Raw genomic sequence first — 20,563 nt, 5'->3', positions numbered from 1 at the left:
AAAATCGTGTTGTAAGGATACGCTCGGATGATAATCACCGTATTGTTTTGTTTTATATGAGGATCTCCGGTCGATGGTGTTTTGTTTCTTTGTCATGAGGTTTTTATTCACCCAAACCAAACCAAACCAAGCCAAAAAAAAAAAAAGGTGACAAAGAGAACCAAGCCTCGAAACGGTGCAAATGTTGTGGGGATCTCGCGATTGTGGCCCACACACCGCCACCGGTTTGTTTTTATTTCAATTAGAGATTAGGGAGCGCACACACCATCATCTGTTCCGTTTTTGCGTGCGCGTTTGTTCGTTCTCCACGTATCGTTTGGTTTGGGTTTTTTTTTCCTTCCGTTTCGCGCCTTGTTCCACCGAATAATAGACTCCAGTGTGGGGTCTTCTAGCGCGTGAAACGATGGTTATGGCCGGTGTTGAAACGGGTGCTAAATCGAATTTTTCTCCCCCCTTCTTGTTGGGGTTGGAAAAAAAATATACATACGGAAACGCGCGGGGAAAAAAAGCAGGAAGGAAAGAGAACAAAAAAAGGGTGGAAAGCGAAACGAGGGAGTTTGACCGAACATGGAACGAGGAGAGCCATTTAACACATCGTTTGACTTTTTTGTTATTATACTTGTGATAGTGTTATAGAAGGTTGATGTTTTTTTTCGTTGCGAATGTGTGAGTTTTGTGTCGAGGTTTTTGTGTGTGTGTGTGTTGGTTGGTTTATTTCGGGAACACAATTTGTCCTTTGTTGATTCGTTGTGTTGCATATTGTTGTGTGTTGAGTGAGTTTCAAAATGATAGAAAAATAGAGTGGCTTTCATGTTGCTTTGTGCTCAAATTTGTTTACGAAGCGAAGCAAATGGTTAAAATAGTTGGGGATATAGTGTTTAAAAGCAATAAAGCCTTTTCTAAGACGCAAGCGAAAATGATCATTGTTAACAAATTGTTACACATGGTAATTATCAAGATAAAAGATGCAATAACTATTAAATAAATTATTTGTGAAAGTTACACATGATACTAGAAGTTTTAGAGAAAATAATTTTAAAGAATTAAAGAAAATAATTATGACTTAATTTGTTAATCCTCATCATTACAGATCAAACGTGTACAGAACTTATTAAGTTAGGATTGTTTGTTGATGATAATGTTTTAAATAATTCCGAAATTGCAATACTTGTACTATAACGATTCATTTGATATGGCTTTAAGATGTAATTTTGGTTTAAGTTTTGTCAAGTTTATTTGTGTTTCTTTTGACCAGTCCCTTTATAAATGTTGTTCGTCAACATTGTTCGTATGTTGTTTTTATCTTGCGTAATCATGGGTACATTTCCTTACCCTTTTAAGGTATTTCCAGTGTTTGGTGCAAATTTTATGAGTTTTTATGAATCTTTAAAATGTTTCTATTGCAATCAGTAATCTAATTTTTATGTAGTCAGCTCGGAAATTTTAATTGTAATTTTTGATTAATTTACCATAATTTAGTATGTCAGACAAGTCAAACGAAATACGTGATTATAATCTATACAGTGTTACACCTGCTGCATGTTTTAGTCACAAACATAATTTTTCCTTTTTCGTTAGAACGGCCTGGCCGTATCGACTTATTTTTGACCAGGTAGCCGGATAGTCAGTCCTTGCTACGGGGGATTGGTCCGGATGGGATCTGGTCCGGTTCGTTCGTGTGAAGACCGGCTCCGCTACCATCATGCCACCGGGCCGCCCCCAAACATAAATTTCATTTGATAGTAAATTATAAATATTATTTATATAAATTATTTGCTTTTAGACAGTCCAGACTGAAATTCAAATTAAATATTGGAACGCTCATATTTCTTTATTTTCCAAATTTTTAAAAATGATATCTAAAAAAATTGTTGGATCTACAGTTGATTGCAAGGTTAGCATCTGTTGGCAAACAACACACATATTTTTAACTTTGTTGGGAAATAGACTAGGGTAAAGTAGCTTTTTAGAATTGTTTTCTAATAAAGAATATGGTATTTTTATAATATTTTGTATCTAAATTAACAGCTTCATTGTTTATATTACCTTACCCAGCAAATGTATTCAGATACATAGAAATAGATTCGTAATGATTTAGATTTGTTTGAGTTGATAGTTATTTTTTTTGACAAACATCCTTTGGATTGCTTGTTACAAAAGACTCTCAATCGTGAAGGATAATATGTAGTATTTAATAGGGTTTTGAATAATTTCTAACAATTTACATACTTTGTAAGGATATCCCACTACCGTTGAACATTTTTTATACCAACTTGCTCATTTATTAAAAAAGCCTGCATCAATACTCCTCGAGAAAACATAATGCGGACAGTCGATTGGGCTGTCTTCTTTCTACCGCTGTCGCTCGGAAACATCTTCTCAAGGGACTGCCAAAAGATCACAGCAAAGCGAGACCATTGCCACAGCAAAACCCAAGGTGATGTATCAAGATTTGCGGTAATCCATATCCATTCCGCAACATAATTGAATCGGAAAGGTCGCACACATTTTAGGAGCTCCCCGGAACAACGCCCCGGATTGCGCTTCGGTTTCGGTTTTTCGGGGCCGGTGCGAAGGGCTTTATCAGTGTAACCGAGCCGGTGTAGTAAAAGATCAATCCGCAGCCCACTTTGTCTCTTCAATTAAGCCTTTTGATGGATGCAGCAAACGTGACGCCGGCATTTTGTGTGGGGGATGCGAAAGCCAGTGTTTGGTTGGAAGGCGCTCGCAAACAAACAAACAAAAAATGGCCGCAACATAATCAAGGACGATTTTTTCACATCGACAGTCAGCGCCAAATCTGTCATCTCGGTGAAACCACTGACTGTGATACAGTGTGGTACCAGATCTGGCTCTGGTAGAGTGTTGTGGTTGAGATTGCGCGTTGTGGGGGTTTATAAATGATGTTGATAGCAGATTATCTTTTTGCCAAAAAACAAAAAAACAAACAAGCTCCATATTATTCATTTCATGCGTTTTTTTTTGTTTAAGCTTTAATATAGACCAGGTATTTGTTGCTGATCTCCCTGCAATACAATTACCGTTGCGAAAGTATTTTATCATTGTACAGGTCGAGTTCGTTCAGGTCTCGTTAAAAAGGGTAGCTTCACCTAAAATGGGGATATTTATTGGCCTCAGCAAAAGCCCCCCAGCGACAAGCGGACTGGATGGAAGGCACGAAAGGTAGAAGAACCGAGCCACTTCATAAGCGATTAATTATTCATTATCAAACGTGCACACGTGTGCGAATAGCGTCATCGTCAGAATCCTCATCGGTCGCTGTAATACCCCTCCTACCCCCTCCCCCTCCCTTTCCCACCATGCACGCTCCACACCCTACCCAAACAAAGCCTGGGAATACCAACAGACGATGGTCGGAATAGATGGATGGATGAAGTTCGAAATTTCCTCCGGGTATCGTGGAGGCACTGGTGAAAAACTGGCTTTAGGAGGGCGGACCCGAGGGCCCTCCCGGTACGAACTGAATGGAACAATTCGGTGAAATGAGCTTTTTATTGTCCGAGAAAATTGGAACATTATTACAGCGGCCCGATCCCGCTGGGACCACTGAGCATGATTTCCCTGTGCCGGTGCGCCGTGCGCCGTCTGAACGCGTGTAGCAGCAGCTGCACACAGTGTTGTTCCGGGCTAACGGTTCGCCTACTACTACTAGTGGCACACATTCGCCCTAACGACGATGAACTGTCAAAAACCATTTGGATAAGGGGAATAGTTAACGGTTCCTGTTGTGCGATGCGGTCGATAAGTATGCCGGCCGTACGGGGATGATGGCCAGACGAGGGCGGACAATACACAGGAGATAAATTTTCCAAATGCGTTACAAATGATATTTGCAAAAAGGTTAGCCCGTAACATTCTAGCCATGAACGGTGGCTAGTAAATGTTGGCGCTTTTACTATTTCCACGTAAATGTCATCTTAAATATTTATGCTGAAACGCTTATATCAAGTGGTTGAAAGAAGCACTAGGAGCTGTGTTTGTGTGTGGTTTGCTGTTCGTTTGTTGGGGGAGGGGGGGGGGGTTGCCACTCAAACAAGCAAAGGTAAAGTGGAACGATAATGTTTATTATCGCTTAAATGGCCTCTCGATGGAGTGGGTGAACATCGAGGTGTGAGTGGAGTTCTATCAGTAAATGTTACTCAGGTGCGATAAGTGGGGTTTGATATTTTTATTTAAAGTATTTCTTTTTTTCGAACAAATTTATCAACAGCAATCCATCATTCAATGTCGTTTAATATTCAATTTAAAAAAATTTCCCCTACCGATCATGGACAACAGAGTATTCTACATTATTCTGCAAAATAATGCACATCACGGTTAATATTTTCCCTTCATTTTTCCTCCAACTCTCCGACCAACAGCAAGCTCAAAGCATAAAGTAATTACCAGAGCAACATGTAGATAAAAGCATGAATAGCAAAGACTGATAGTATTACGGCTATTCAGAATGACAAGATGGAAAGGACAAAAAAAAGCCCAATACTGATATTCATCAGCCTAAAAGCACCAGCCTATCAATGGAGGTAGAACAAAAACAAACGAGCAAAAGAGGAAATCAAAATAAGAAAAAAAAACGAGAAAAGAAAACGAACGAGGAAACGTCGAGCTTCCTTCGGCATGGCGCTGGCCGTGTGGAGTGTGTGTGTGTGTCCAACCCGCCAAAAGCCCAAGCCTTGCGGGTTTGAATAGGAAAATTCCCAACTTTCCCTTTCCATTAAGCCATCGCTTTGTCACTTTCTTCAAGAAGGATGATTTCCTTTGATAAAGAGAAAAAAAATCACTCGGTAAAAGAATGTCGGCCCGCAACGGGTGCCACTGATGTGCCACCGGAGCGCCAGGCCGATATCCTGGAGTACTAATATAAATTAATGATCAAAACCATACATAAATTAGGTGGCATGTCCTTGCGTTGTCGACGTTGTCAACGGACCTGGAGTGACTGTTTATGCCTCTATCGAAGTCAGCCAGCAAGCGAGCCAGGCGAAACGTGCCAGCGCTTGGATGGATGTCTTCATTTTTTCCCTCGTTCCGACCAGAATGCCTCTATTCCCAGCTGATCGGTGGCAAGGTGAGTTAATTTTTTATCATCCCCTAACAATCTGTTTCCTCGCCCCCAAAATTCCACCGGCGTTCGTCCTCATGCGGGGCGGCTTTCGTCAGCGGCTTATGAATATTAATTGCCGAGACACGCCACACTTCACTCTCTGTGTGTGAGCGCCCGCGTTTGGGGTGACTGAGGCGGTAAAGAAACTCTTGGGTGCTTCCATCTATTCAGCCTCAAATCAGCGAAACGATAAGCGTAATCGAAAGATAACATTGTGTTAAATGAACGGAAGGCCGATGTGATACGGTGGTGCTGTGTAATGATGCCACAAGGTTTTACGGGCGGCTTGTTAGCTTTGCGAGCCGCCATTGTGGCAACGCAGGCCGACGAAAGCTGACGAGTTTAATCGCTTACCTTAAGGACGCGTTGAAGATCACACGGCCCCCGAAGACCCCGAAACTTTCCACCTCGAAATGATGCTGCTGCTGTTCTAGGGAAATCCTTAAATCCGTAAATATTTGATACTTCTCCCGTACCGACGCAGATCAGACCGCCTTTTCGGCAGCAAACATAATCAGCTCCTAGAAAGATTCCCACCAGCGATACGGTACGGATTTAAACATCGCAGCCATATTTGGGGCATCGGCAAAAATATTGATCTGATTTGGGTTGTTTTGCTGCTCCGACATCTTTTGCAGCCACTCCGCCTCGTCGCCTCGTTCGAACATTAAGCAGTGTGGAGAATTGTTTTTTCTTTCCCCGCTCTCCAAAGCAAGGAGGCCCAGGGCCCGGCAAAAAAGGTTGTAAACAATCTTCCAACAATCTCAGACATTCGATTGAATATCGCATTCCCAGGGTGATGGAACAAACGAGGGGACAAAATTCCCTTTTCGGTCATGGTAATGACTTTGCGGAAAAGGCGATGTTGACAGCCATTCCAGTACGGATTTCTCCTTTTTTTTCTGGGTAAAAATTGAGTATTGTTTTCCGAAAAACTGAAAATGATTTTGTTGTGCAGAAAATAAAGTTCTGCTTTTGGTGCTAAAGTATGCGAAGTCGAAGCCACTCCATTCAATGAGTTTCCGCGCTGGGAAAAGTTAACCCGTTTCGGTACGGTGAAGCTTCGGCTTTTGCGGTTCCGGTTTACCGGTGCGGTTGCTTCCGTTCGCAAGACACGGCCACGGCGCACGGCGTTCGATGGGATACTCGTTCGCTATCGAACGTTTCCCTTCCCTCCATCGAGCGTGGCGTGAGCGTTGAAGATGACTGGCACCGATTGACTGAGTTCACCGGGTGACAGTTTCATTAATTTTAATAGCATAAATAATGAATCAATTTATATGTATGAGTGATATGACGGATTAATGATTCATTTGGTTTGAACTTGTTATTTCAGAGTGGCCGCGCCATTGTTTATTGACAGCAGGGCACCCGGGATCACTGATTGGAGCGCTAGCATCCGTTGGCCACCGCAGCGACAGCTGGGACCGTGGCTGGCTGCGAGTGATGAAAATTGGAAAAAAGGAAGGGAAAAGGGGTTTTTACATGGGTTGGATCTTGTTTTTTTTTTCAACACCCAACCGCAAACATGGACCGGAACGAGAAGTTCACACTTGAAGGATGCTGTTGAGTTGGAAGATGATGATGTTTTTTTTTAAATGTTTTTAGATAGAACAAGTGTTTTATAAATAATTTCTTGTTTAAATTTTGCCTACAACTAGCATTTTCTTTACAATGTAATGCTCCGAATCCGAATACGCTTAAAGAATCTTTTGAGAAGAGTCACTCAAATGAATTTTTACTGAGGAGTCATTCAAAGCTAGAATCAATTCCCGTAAGTTTCAAGAATTTTTTTGATTTAAACACGATTTTAGGTTTAATTTTATTCATCTGATCCTTGGAATAGAGACCCAGTGTGGAACATTATTCAACGGCCGATTCAAATGCGACAACTGGTGTCGATCGTTTTACTGTAGAGGGCGCCACTTCGAGCGGAGCAACCGATCGAGCCGAGCACGCCCGAACTAAAAAGATCAACGACCAGGAGTAGAGGAATCTATAGAGCTAACCCCGACGAACGGGGACGTGATTTTTTAGCTCCACAAATAAAGTGTGCTAAAGAAAGTCCTTTCTGTGCGTTTTTATTATGTTTGTGCATTAGTGTTTTACGTTATTGAAAGAACGCTGTTGCTTGTCGCCCAGACACCCAGATTCAGGAGGGATTTGAATTAGATTCACCCATTGCTAAACCAAACCGCTGTATTAAAATGATGGTTATTTATATACTAGCTCATTCTCTCGCCTGAACTGTTCAATCCGTTCAACCGAAAGTGGTAAAAATTATGTTTAATTTACCATCGATACGAGCGGTAAGATAACACGGTTCCGAAAATGAACAAAACCGCTCGAACCGTGTGGTTTGCATATTTCCTTCAAAGGGTGTACCATCAATCATAAGCGTAGCGTAGCCTAAAACGCTGGTCAAACAATAAATCAACATGTCAAAATAGCCACCCGCCACGCTGTTATTATACTCAAACAGCTTACGGTAAAGTATCCCGACTGGGAACCGTTTGGGTGCTTGGGTGCAAAATAATGCTGAATGGCAGAATTTACATACGCGAATGGAATGGAGTCTCGCATTACACGTGTACGTCCTATTGGGGAGTGATCCTTCTGGCTCTAAACTTTTATTTTACTAAAATTACTTTAGTCTTGAAAGTATTCTAGTTGATATAAAAATATTATTTATTTGAAACTATTTTAAAATAAATTATGATTATTTTTTCCTTTTACTGCAATTAAACTTAAACAATTTGCAGTTGAAATTTCAACAAAAACATTTGAAAAAAAAACACGCTTGAATGACGATTTTAATGCTCCACGATTAAAGGAAAAACGCGATGACGAAGTCGGGAATAAACCGAACGACATCGCCGTACGTATTTTATTCGCGACAAATAAAACTACCAAACGCTCCAATCAACGTCACAAAGCAACCAAATTGGGGCCGCCCGTTGCCCGGTGCAGGTGCGATAAAAGCCACCATGATAAATGTACTTCCTTCTGAGCCGCCCGGAACGCCAATGGGGTGGGCAAAGAAATTGAAAATAAATCAAAGCCGGTGTGTTTCGGGTCTCCCGTTTCAGGTAGGGGCCGTGCGACGGTGAGCTTGGAGCCACACGAAAGGGAAATGCTTTTGCAGTTAATTGTAATAATCCTGTTAAAAATCAATCATCTTGCCATAACGTTAGGCTTGCCAAGGGGTGCCAACCTCCCGAACACCGATACCGGCCAAAAAAAAACGGCGACATCCATGCGTGCCATGGCGCTAGCAGCAAGCGGAAACGGTCTCTCAGGGTCGCTCCCGTAAGTACGCCTCCCCCACGTCGTGGAGTGAATATTCGTCCGCCTGCACACCCCCGGCATTCGGCGTGGCCCCGAGCAAGGGGGAAGAGGTTAGTAATTGAGTTCTATTAATTTTCCGTTCAAACTAAACGCTGTAATAATCGCATGAAACTACCCCATAAAATTCGCTCCCTTTTGTTTTGAGTCCTTTTCGGTCGGAATGGTCCTCCTTGCGAGACCCGGTCCAGACGTGGTCGACACTGGTGGCGGCAAATCGTTGAAGGATGCCGGGTGCCCTGTACTGCGTTTGCCTGCGCTGCCGAATGGAAGGAGGAAGTGAGCCAAAGTGCAAAAGTCAAGAGAGGGAAAATAATTGAGTGCAGTTAAGGAGGCTTAAGGAGCACTTTAGCAATTGCGAAGCAGAGCGGCAGACGGATCCACTGCTGCTGCTGCTGCTGCACGGGTGGCACAACAATGTGACCACCGTTTCCGGCAGATAACGACACGAGAAGGAAGGTGGATTAAAGAAAATGAGGGAGAGAAAGGAAAAAAAAAAGTACACATCCTGCTTTATAGCATGGGGAATGCAAACGTGGTGCGGCAAGGGCGCGGAATACAACACCAGTGTTTCTTGTCATCAAATGAAAAGATGGTTGACATTGAGCTGTTGTTAAGTGGGGAAGATAAAACAAATATTGCGGTTGTGTGCAGTGAGGCCGGCGCAAAAGTTTATTACTCACTGGCAATTAAGGTATCGGAATGGAAACGAACACTGAGGACCGCCGGCAACTTCTCCATCGGGTTTTAAAAAATGTGGCGCGCTTTGAAGCGGGAGCAAGCAGGAAGAAAACATAATTAATAGTTGAGATTACTTGGATGAACTTTACAATCGGTTGCTGGTTGCTTGATTGTGATGGATGGCATTGGAGGCGATGAACAAAGTTTTATAGTTATTTTGTTAAATAATATGCTACAGTTTACCTCGTTATTGCTACAGCAATCATTCCTTTATACAATGAACGATTATCCGAATGACATTTTTCGTATTTTTTTTTGCATTAAAAGTGATAATTTTTTATCACTTTTATCTTAGCGATATTGAATTATAGCTTACATACATAATGTTTTGCATGGTGATTCAATTTATGGCGTTCACAACTCTCAAATCATGAAGCATAAACGTTGCCATGTTACTTGAATATTTCAAATTATTTTAAATGATTTCCTCATTTCGCGGAACTTCCATAATAAATCTTGTTTTTTTTATTAAACAGGAAATTTGAGATTCAAGTAGCCTTCGAAATACAGGCAGTTCGCGAGATACACCATTATGGCGTATAAACTGCAAGAGTTCCGCGTATATTCTTCCTAATATACGTCTAATTAGATATCTTCCTGTTTTCTTTCCGCTTTCTCTTTTCTTCCCACTCTATTTACTCTGTTTTGTGATTTGTCCATTTCCTGTTCTATTTGTTTCCTTCCTTTTTGTCTTTCCGGTTTAGTTGTAATCGCTTGTTCCTGCAGTTTTCTTAATTAGTTCTTTTCGTTGTAGTGTTTAGTTTAGGGCCACTTTAGATTTAAGTTTTTTTATACCATTGTACAGCCCGCGAGGCAAACAATTTTTATTAATAAGTAATAATAATAATAATAATATTAAAATTCCACGTACAAGCAACCCTCGAGATTGACGGTTCCTCTTATACACAAATTCGGAAATTTGTGAGCAAAATTAGTGTATAGCACTAAATCTAAGCAAGAAGGTAAAACAAAATGGCTGAAAATGTCTTTCATTTTCATATAAAACAAAAGTTATTAATTTTTGTTAAAAAGTTGCTGTAAGTTTTGATAAAAGTCTCTTGAACTGCTGAAAAAATTAAAGTAAAGAGAAAAAAGTCGAAAAAATTGTCGATTTTCTTTATTGCCTAAGTTTTGATCAAAATAATGTAATTGGCTGTAAAACTTCAAATTTTGCGCACCTTCGACCACATTCCACGTGTATTATACTGTGCTATGGAACATAGTTTTCGCGGAAAAGCCAAAATCAATAACCAAGCATAGATATACTTTTCAACATAAGGCCTTTAAGGTTAGTTTAACCATTAGCTTAGTTGTCATGGGGAGAAAAAAATCGGTTCCGCATAGCATCGAAATCCCTTTATTTTCGTACTACGCTAATTGCGCTCCCGTGTCGATAAATCAATTAAAATGGTGGCAGCATCATTTTATGACAGAACAAACACAATCACCCACAACGCTGCCATGGCAACGGTTTATGATTTTGCTTCCGCTACTACGGATTCCCGCCATCGAAAAGAGTGCAAACGGCGACAATGAAGCGTTTGAACAAGCGTGTTGCGTTTCGGTGTGCGAATTTATTTCGCAACACATTTCGGAAACCCTTTAACAGGCCTAGAAACGTGAATCGTGCTGACGTCGTAGCCGTACCTTTACGGAGTTCCCACAGCCACGGTCATTTCCCAGCCCCCTCGGCAGCGCAATTGTGGCACGTTTGGTCGCCCGTTTGATGTTGACACTTTCGCCTGTGTCACCTGCGTTGATTTGCCGTTGTGCGTTTGGTTTCTGATTACAACATTAAACCCGGCACTGTGAGGGAGTTTGTTTTTACTTCACGAGCGCTGAAATGGTTTCCGATTGTGGGCAAAATGGGTGGACTAGATTTTGCGGCTTCCCGCGCAAGGTGAGAAGTGTTTCAATGTTCAACTTTTAATCACGTCACGTGACCGTCCACAGCAAAACCGAAGCATAGGTAAAACCGGCGAAAGGGTTGCTTTTAATTTAAAAAGTTATCCATCGAAGTGGCCTTCATTATCCTAAAATTAAAAACCTTTTTTTTTGATTCGCAAAGAGTTCGAAAGGGATAGATTAAAATCTTTCCTTCGTGCATTGACTGGTTTCAATGAAATTGATGCTGCAGAAAGTGCTGAAACAAAATAGATGAGAAGCGGAAAGTGAAAGCGAATGTTTTGGTAAATATTAACCCTCGAGACAGAAATCTTTATCCAATGTTTATCGCTTGTCGCTAGCGTAAGTTTCGCCGCTTACCGCTTTACTGCGTGTAGAAGGCGCACCGATTCGCCAACCGATCTTCGACAGATGTTAGAGCAATCGTCTAAAAATAAACCCGAACAATCGATTTTCAAACCGGAACACCCGACTATCGGCTACATAATGGAAAAAGGGACCCGGGGCACGGACCGTACCGGAACCTTTTTCCCCGACAAAAGGACTACGGAGGGGACGAAGGGCGAAGGGACAATCGTTTTGCGGTACACGGTACAGCGACAATGTTTGACTTCATCTCGCCCCGGACTGGACCGTGAGTAAATGCAACCCCGGAGCCCGGGGTACGGCGGCCAGGACGATACCGCAACCGCAGTGAAATTCAATAATAAAAGGTAGCGAACGACAGCCAAAAAGGGGACCGGGCGGATAATAATCGTCAAACAGATGGCTTGGCTTAACTGACGAGCTTAGAACTGTCGGTTTGAGGACGAGTGGCGGACGAGTGTTTTTTTTTAAAGCGATTTAGATGGTAAAAAATTGTTACAATAATCCAACGCATAAAGGGTGTTACGCGAAAAGGCAAAATATTGTTTACACAAGTTGTTGAAAATCTGTTCACTAACCGTGTGGGGTGAAGGTTTCGTGATTTATGGAGGATAGCAAGATGGTAACAAATTGATTACGAAACGAGATTATTTTTTTAAAACATCATTCATACTTCACTGGGTGGGTTGGAAAGTTAAAAATGGAAACGAAATAGATTAGTTAGGGCAATTGAGGTAATCTTTATTTTTGAATCTTCTATTTCTGGCTCAAAGTACTTTATTAGGCCTGTGTAATTAATATGCGGAATAGACAATATGTTTGATTTTATTTTAAACTAAAATAATCCTTAGGTTTTGTTAAGGAAACTGTGACAGTGATGAGACTATAATTTAACACGTGATTTAACTACAGAAGCATTAAAAAATCAATCAAAAAGTTCCATCGAATTAGTGGTCTAAAAACAAATTTACTTCGGTTGGTAAATATCATCTGAATCTACATAATCATCCAAAATTTGAATAGGAAATGACATCTTCATAAAATATGTATGGAATGTTAATAAAATATTTAAAAAGTTATCAAAATGAAGAAAAACAATAAAGCAAAAAATATAAGCGATAAATGCTCGATTATTTTAAGTTATAGCATATTGTTGAAATTATAGCAACTGTTGGCGATCTTTGAAATTGAATTATTTTTAGAAGATTTAAAATCAACTGTCACATTTTTTATTAGAAGAATTATTAGAATGATGAATTTGATTTGAGTTGAGTTAAATCAGTTGGGGAATATAACGAAACGCGCATCTAATGGATGTTTCTAATGGATGGTATATCTACGCCTAAATGTAGACAATTTTTGGTTATAGCAAATGAATTATCAAATGAACTCTTTTATGGACGTTCGATGCAAAAGGTAAGAATGAACATCAGAAATAGTAAATAGACGAATATACGTCCAACGTTTTTATTGTACTTCACAACTAAAATAGTACTTCAACAAGCAAATTCATGTAAAATATTGTAATGTCTACCTTCAAGCTTATCGTCACAAAAATCACGCACCATTCACCAAGAAATATCCCGCACACAAACGGGATTAATTTTACAACTCCAAGGCAAGTTACAGCAATCAAGATAGCGGCTTAAATGAGACAAATTGCTGTGAACGGAAGCCATATGCGAAACAGTGATTAAATGCAGTAATATTTCCTCCAGTAACGACCATCATTGCGGTCAATCGCATCTTCGCACCCCCCCGTGTGTTCGTGGTCCGTTTGATGATGACAGAGGCAGCATTTCTCCCAGGGCCAGACAGGTCAGTTATATTTTTCAACCCCTCCGGGCGCCGGTTACAGTTTTTGCGGTCGATCAGTATAGTTAATCAAACGCAAAATTGGATCCCTCCATCGTACCCTTAGCCGGGTATCTTCCCGGTACGATCTATCCCTCGGCATCGTGTGTGTGTGTGTGTGAGTTCTGTTTCCGAATTCGATTATGTGAACCCCGAGAGGTTCGTTGTTAAAAATGGGGAAAAATAAATACATCCCTCTTCCTGGCCGGCGAGCGGATTGATTCGAGAGGCAGCCCGTGCTCGGCAGCATTAAACCGTTAATACGCAAAGTGATCAAAGCGATACCGATGCGATGCCTGATACGCCGCCCGTACACGGTATGTGGCCGAACCTTTTATGCTTGCAATGGGAAGGGTCCGTCGGGGTTCGAATTTGAGTGGGAAATGATGAAGCCCGGTAGCGCTGATGTAGCTTTCATCATGTAGCGATGGGATAATGGCCATGTGAATTACGCAACGAGCACGACAACACGGGACAAACGATAACGCATCTTTCGTACGCGACCATGTGCGTACGGTTTCGAACCGGCATTGAAGATCTAATCAACAATTTGGCGAAATTGGCGAACTATGCTGAGCTTGTGGGGAGGGAAAAAACTAATGTTGGCTTCCGGCGGGACTATCCCTATCCACTTCGCCTTTGTTCCCGTTCCCGTTCTGCGTAGTTTCGGTAAGTTAAATGAAGGAAACCAATAAATTTATTAGATTACCCGATAGTGACTTTTGTGTTTGCAAGAGGTTTGGATTTTTTCCCTCAGGTTCTTTTTGTCTTTCTTTTATTGCCCTCTAACCACCCTGTTGGGAGAAACTAAATCACCGACTGTCGACTGCTGAACGAGGGAACGGGAACGCACACATTTTCAATTGCGCCGGGGCCGTTCGGCAAAACTCACCAGGGGAATGCCGAAAATGGAAACCGAGCGCCAGCGAGGACAATGGACCCCGGTGGACGTCGGGTGCGTCTTCACCGACATACACGCCATCAGCGGGAATTAAATCGAAGGGAAACGAATGCAACGAATTTTACCGCGTGCTTGGCAGACGAACGTTTCTGTTTGCACAAAAGCGTTTCCCATTATTTTGGACGAGTTCCTTTCGAAACTCCAACAAGTCGGACAGAAGCGGGGATAAGTTTTCCCTTTTTCAAAGCGGTGACGCTTAAAATGCGCCACCAATTCGTAAATGGAACGGAAGCAACAATTTTCAAGGCTACCGTGGTGGGTGAGGTGATTTTTTTTTATTCTCTCGATGTTCGCCCGATTTGCCTTCGGGTTGATGGTAAACTTTAGTTCTCGGTCCGAAAAACTTAGGTATGAATATTTATCAGGCATGCCGGGGGAATCGACGCGTGATAGAGCAGACGCAAAACTTTCGCAAACCTATTGATGAACTTCCACGTTTTTTTTTGTTGTTGTCCTGGTTCCATCCAAACATTGTCGTAGGTATTCAAGAGTTTGATATAAAAGCAAAAGAAAAAAAAAACAACCGGCAAGGTTTAGTTTTCGGTTTATAGCAAAACGTGGCCTGTAAACTAGTTCATTGTCATGCCACAAGTCATAACTCATTCGACATTTGGGAGGGATTCCGTTAAGTTGTGAATGCCAGGGAAGCCAAACAAGACGTAGCCGGAGTTGATTTTAAGGAAAAGGATTTTTACCATGAACGAGATCCCAGAGGCATAATAAGAGGAGAATTAATTAGAAATTCAGTATAAAAATAGATTCGAGGAAACCCGGGGCTGTATGGTAACCGGGGGCAACTAATTAATTGGGCTTTGTTTTGCAATTCCCGAAGGAATTGTCAAACGATACATTGAAAAATTAAAGTAAAGCTATAAGCTATAAGCTTAGTTGTTGTAAAACAAAAGACAAATCAACGTTTGTTCAGAAAAACAGACCCAAATAACAACAAGCTTTTCATCCCAGATGGCAGATGTGGTTGTGCGTGTTTCATAAGGTGAAAATAGTTTTTCCTCCCGCTTTTCCGAACGATCGAATCGGATCCATTCAAAAAGGCCGAACACTTTTTCATCTGATAAGAGAATCGTCTACCCCTCGCCGGGGGTTTGTGCTTCTCCCGAAACACCATTTATGTTTTGTTGGAATGTTTTGATTTATGAACATCGGCATCTTCGGTGCCGTTTTTATTGTAATTGCCCTCAGCGGCAGCAGGGTGAAGGTTTTCTATGAAGGTTCGCTGAGCTCATGAATTTTTGCAACTCGATGGCGCCAGCCTGACAGATAGAGCGTACGTGATGCGAACTGGCCATTTTTCCGCCTTGCTCGTAATCTTAATCGGAAGATTTATCGATGTTTGATTTTGTTCAACGATGAGCAACAATAACAACCCTCCCTTGTATGGCATTTGAATGGCCTAGCCATCCCAGCAGAGGGTATCAATAACCTCATTTAATGGCTTTACTTGTGATAATGTGTTGTATTCCGTACTGTTACACGATCGTTTACTTATACGGTTTAAAAGTACTTCCATTCCATCGTGTCGCAAAGCAAAGCAAAAAACAAAACGCTAATGAGGGTAAAAGCAGAATCACAAGCGACAAGAGCAAAACAAGTTGTCACACTTAATCGAAACGTGCCTGATTATGCCTGGGTATTGTGAAGAAAATTAAACAGCAACAACTTTGAGGCACATCGTTGAGTGCGAGCGAAAAATCGGAAATCTACCGCTAATTATCACGTTTTCTGCAGGTAAATCCTTCGTACGTGATATACGAGCTAATATGCCGGGTGGTTTGTGCATCCACTTCCGTGTCCTGTTGCGCTCACGCAAACACACTTCCCGGTGTCTGCACCGGCTGCAGAAGAGGACGAAGTTTGCCAAAGTTGTGTCATTTCTAATTTTGAGCATATTGCCCCCTTTTTTGTGGAGAGTTGAAGCAGCAGAATGAAAGCGTTGGGACCGGGACACGGGAGTAAGGGCAGTCAAACCGCACCGAGATGGATGTAGAGAAAGAATTGGCTGATAATTGAGAATCGAGTTTTAACCCTATCTCAACAAAAAGCGAAACTTTCATTAGCGCGCGACTGTGTGCAGCTCGGAAAAGCAATCAGTGGAAATAACGTGAAGCAAGCTTGTGTATCGATGGCAACAACTCGGATTAAGTTACCGGGGCGGTTACAGTGATAGTTCGGCGAAAGGAAAACACGAAAGTAATACCCTGGAGCAGTATCAAAGATTTATCTTGTATCTTGTGGGCGAGTAATTTACCACCAACTTGGCAACTTTGTTTCAATCCAATTAGCTGTAATAATGTGCGGTGTATCATATCGTACGAAGCGATGCATCCACGAGCGCTACTCAAGATACGAAACATGAGACATAAACGAGCACCAAACGTCACCGCCACCGTGATCGCTAGTGAATCGCTTATTTCGACCAATATCGGGTATTTTCGACCAATTTTCACCTTTTCACCAATCTAAGTATTACTATAAAAGATGCTATAAAATAACTCATCTGTCAAATTTCCAAAAACCGCATACAGGCAGTCCTCGAGATACGCTATTACAACGGACCGCTGTAATCCGAGAAGAATCCGCGTATCTCGAATTTCCGTGCAAGTCAAATCCTGATGTAATTTCGTAACTTTATTTATTAACTCTGAACTTTATTTATTTAGCGAATCATTCGAATTTTAGAAAGATTACATTAAAATAAGTTAGAAATAAATATTTTCTGTGACAAAAAAAGATATTTTCTACCAATTTTCACCTTTTTGCTTAGATTGCTATAAAAGATACTATAAAAGAGCTCATCTGTCAAATTTCCAAAACCAGCGTATCTCCGAATCCGCGCATAAGAGGAACCGCGTATCTCGGCAACTGCCTGTATTTATTTTCACCTATTTCAAGCACGGTTGTTCCCTCCTTCTTGCAAACAAAAGAGAGTATAGAAATAAAACCGATTCCGATCCAGTTCGTTACGGATCGCCACTGTAGAATGGCACCTTTTATTTCCTCTTGTCTTGTCGGGACTGTTTACTATCGGTCCGGTTTTACACTAGACAGGTAAGGTTTGCACAAGCCATTTGCATAAGCCACCCTGTGTTCGATGTTCCTTTCTGGGTCGGTGCGCTATCCAGACTAACGTTTCTGGAGTGGGATATCTAGCAGCAGCAGCAGCAGCTAAAGAGGTCCAGCTAATTTGAAATGCAAATATTTTAACATCACGTGCACATCACGAGGAAGTCAGTCGTGCTGGCAAACTTGGCTGCGGGTAAGAGCGGTAGAGGCGAAGCGAAAGATGGTAAATGTTTTTTTTCCTTGTGTTGCTGCTGCCATTGCTGAAAAACATCTGCATCAAAGCACCCTTTTCCGGTGGGTCATTTGTTTGACGATGCAAATGCAACCGCCACCGAATGGACGGGAGGAGGATTTGGGAGTTATCTTTATCCCCTTTCGATGCGAGCTGGGAATTGTTGTCACGGGGAAGTATCGTTCATGCTCCCGGAGAGATTGGACTGCTGATGGACGGCATGCACCTCTGGGGGGAGTGTTCCGCAACATCACACAACCAGGAAGGCACAAGCAATGCTCTTTCATTTCAATTAAGTGCCAATGAAAATCGGTCGATAATGGACTTTAATTTCACTTTTCGTAACAGAAGAAGCAGCAGAAGCAGTGCCGGCTGCTGCAAATCACACGCACGAATATGTACACCGGCAGCAACCGTCTGCTGATTGTGGACGTCTTTGTGGACGAGCGCCAATCGAGGACGGATCCGACGGTAGCCGGTTTACAGATGCGACCCGACCCGACCCCCGGTTGGTACAAAATCTCAACACATTGTCACACATTGGGTTTTGGGGATGGAAATCACATCGAGACAACCGGCACTGTTAGTACACCTTCTGTTCCGGTGTGATGACCCAAGCTCCCAGTATCCCCAGGACCAGGGCTGTCCGGTTGTGCTGGGACGTTGTAGCATCATCGATTACCAAACCGAAGACGCTCTGGGAAAATGCAAACAAAAGTTGATTAAGAGTCATGACTACGAAGACATCGTTTATCCTTTGCCACCGTCGGTACGATCCAGCCGGCAACGTCGCCACACGGACCTTGTACATCATTGGAACGGAACCGGAACGTGGAAAGGGCCAACAGCAGTTTATGATGAAGATGTCCAACCGTTGGCCCACGTAGACTTCTGGTTCTGTTGACTTTTGATTAGGTTATTGGAATTGCTATCCAACGTCTTCGTCTAGCCGCTCGGGGCCGGTATCGATATCCGGCTGGAAACGGAAGCTGATTACGAATTACGAGCTCGGGCACCAGGTCGGACCGGGACCGGGGGGTTTCGGCATCGAGCAAATTGTAATCGATGGCAACCAACTATCAACATGCCGTTGTCAATTACGGATCGGTTGACAGATATTCTCGTATTCCCGATGACGTGTCACTAACGGAGGATGTTGGAACAGCATTCGACAGTTTGTTGAATTCGACGTACCGAGATGCATTAGACCATGCATACCATGCTCACTGGAGGATTATTTTATTGCACTGAAACAAATGCTGGTGACAGCCTGGCCAACGTTGGATTCTTGGCTAATTGGTCCTGCATATACGGATGGAAAATCGGGACGGGAACTCTGCTAGCTCTTCTGAACGTAATTACAGATTCCTGCCATTTTGTTACAATCAGCATCATTTACAACCGATATCGGTACGGATTCTGCAACCTTGGAACCTATCCTGCCACACATAAAGTCCGCACACAATAGGGCACAACACTAAAGTTCCCTTTAGTGGGCAGCGGAAATAAAACTGACAGCCATCCTTTGCGGTGGCTTCTCGCATTACTTGCCGAAACCTGTCAATAAGTTATTGTTTGGGCCACGGTAACCGTACACCGTACTGCCATAATCTTCCATCGTTTGCCGCAAGATGGCAAACATTCTCGAACCCCTCCCCGATACATATACACACACACACATACATACATACATCAATCAAACGTCTGCCACAGATCGACGAGATGGACGGGAAGGCTCACAGGGCACAGAAGGAGCGCCAGGAAGTCTTGGAATTTTCACGTACCGAGTGATACGGCAGTGATGGAGTCCTCTGCTTATGTTTTTTTGTCTTCTTCTCCCTTTGTTTGCCCCGAATTCTCCGATTCGCTTCGTCATAAATAATGAAATGATAAAAGTAAGCTTTTTCCCTTACCGTAAGCCGTTTCCCGGGTGAAGAGGAAAACCAGCAGAAGGTGGCAAACGAAGCCGGCCATACTGCCGCTTTTCCTGCTTTTCGATGCTTCGTAGCTGGTGGGGCTGAGCGGGGCTGGAGCGCTCGGCGCTGGTCTGGGTGATGGGGAAAATGCTTTTCCACCGGGCCGGTCTCACCGGGGGCTGGATTTACGGGCTTCCTGTGTTGGCACTTTCAACCGTCACTCGCACAAACACACCGCTGCGCACATCCGTGTGTTCAGCGGGCGCACCTGAAAAGTACCGGGCTTCCGTGAAGAGGCCGGTTTCACCCGCGGGACCTTTCGCCCTTGTGGGGGGAAATCGGGGGAACCGAGGGGAGGGATGGGATGGAGGGGTGCCTGCTAAGTGTTTGGTGATTTTGCCCACTGAAGAGCACTAATTTCCGCACGCTCCCGGGGGGTTGCTTAAGGCCATTTTCTACCTTTTGCTGGTTCGACGCTGGAACGGTACGTTGTGTGCAAGGACTACCGTGATGAAGCTGAGTTCACAAGAAAGCGTACCACGCACGCTGGTCGTCCAAAACGGAAAATGGAAATTTTGCACTAACACACACACACACCCACACACACAGCGGTTCACCGTTCTACACTAACCCGGAAGTATAGCACAGGAGCACTAAGGAGAGAATGAAAAGAAGAAAAACCATTAAAAACAAATAAAGAAAAACAAAATCACATCAGAAGGCAAATGGCATCACAATCCCATTGCCCTACGGCTAAAGACCTAGGATGACCGTTCTAGCTGCTGAGTGCCCGGGCAGGGAAAGGACACTCAACACTCACTTACATACACGTGCACGCACACTAATGGGGGGCGGGGGGCTCAGGATGATCTTCAGGCTTTTGTTTTGCTTCGAGACTATTATTTTCGCTTTAGCCCCCTGTTATTTACCTTTGTTATTTTTTGTTGTTTTGTGTTCGTTTGGTTCGCTTTTGTTTTGCACTGCTGTTTGCTATTGTTTTTGCCTGCTTTTCTTCCCCTCCCCCACCCCTACTGCCC

The 20,563-nt window shown here is 42.8% G+C and overlaps 1 protein-coding gene across 1 annotated transcript in view; it reads right to left on the bottom strand.

The window, feature by feature from the left end:
- Nucleotides 1-19,584, bottom strand: part of LOC128310297 (protein amalgam-like) — a 64,145-nt gene extending 44,561 nt beyond the window's left edge. The window contains exon 1 of the mRNA XM_053046902.1: nucleotides 19,524-19,584. Coding sequence (XP_052902862.1) covers nucleotides 19,524-19,584 — 61 coding nt within the window. The remainder of the gene's footprint in view (nucleotides 1-19,523) is intronic.
- Between the last annotated feature and the right edge of the window lie 979 nt (nucleotides 19,585-20,563).

Source organism: Anopheles moucheti, chromosome 2 (assembly GCF_943734755.1).
Source record: "Anopheles moucheti chromosome 2, idAnoMoucSN_F20_07, whole genome shotgun sequence".
Classification (NCBI taxonomy): Eukaryota; Metazoa; Arthropoda; class Insecta; order Diptera; family Culicidae; genus Anopheles; species Anopheles moucheti.
This window is presented reverse-complemented; position numbering and strand designations above follow the sequence as displayed.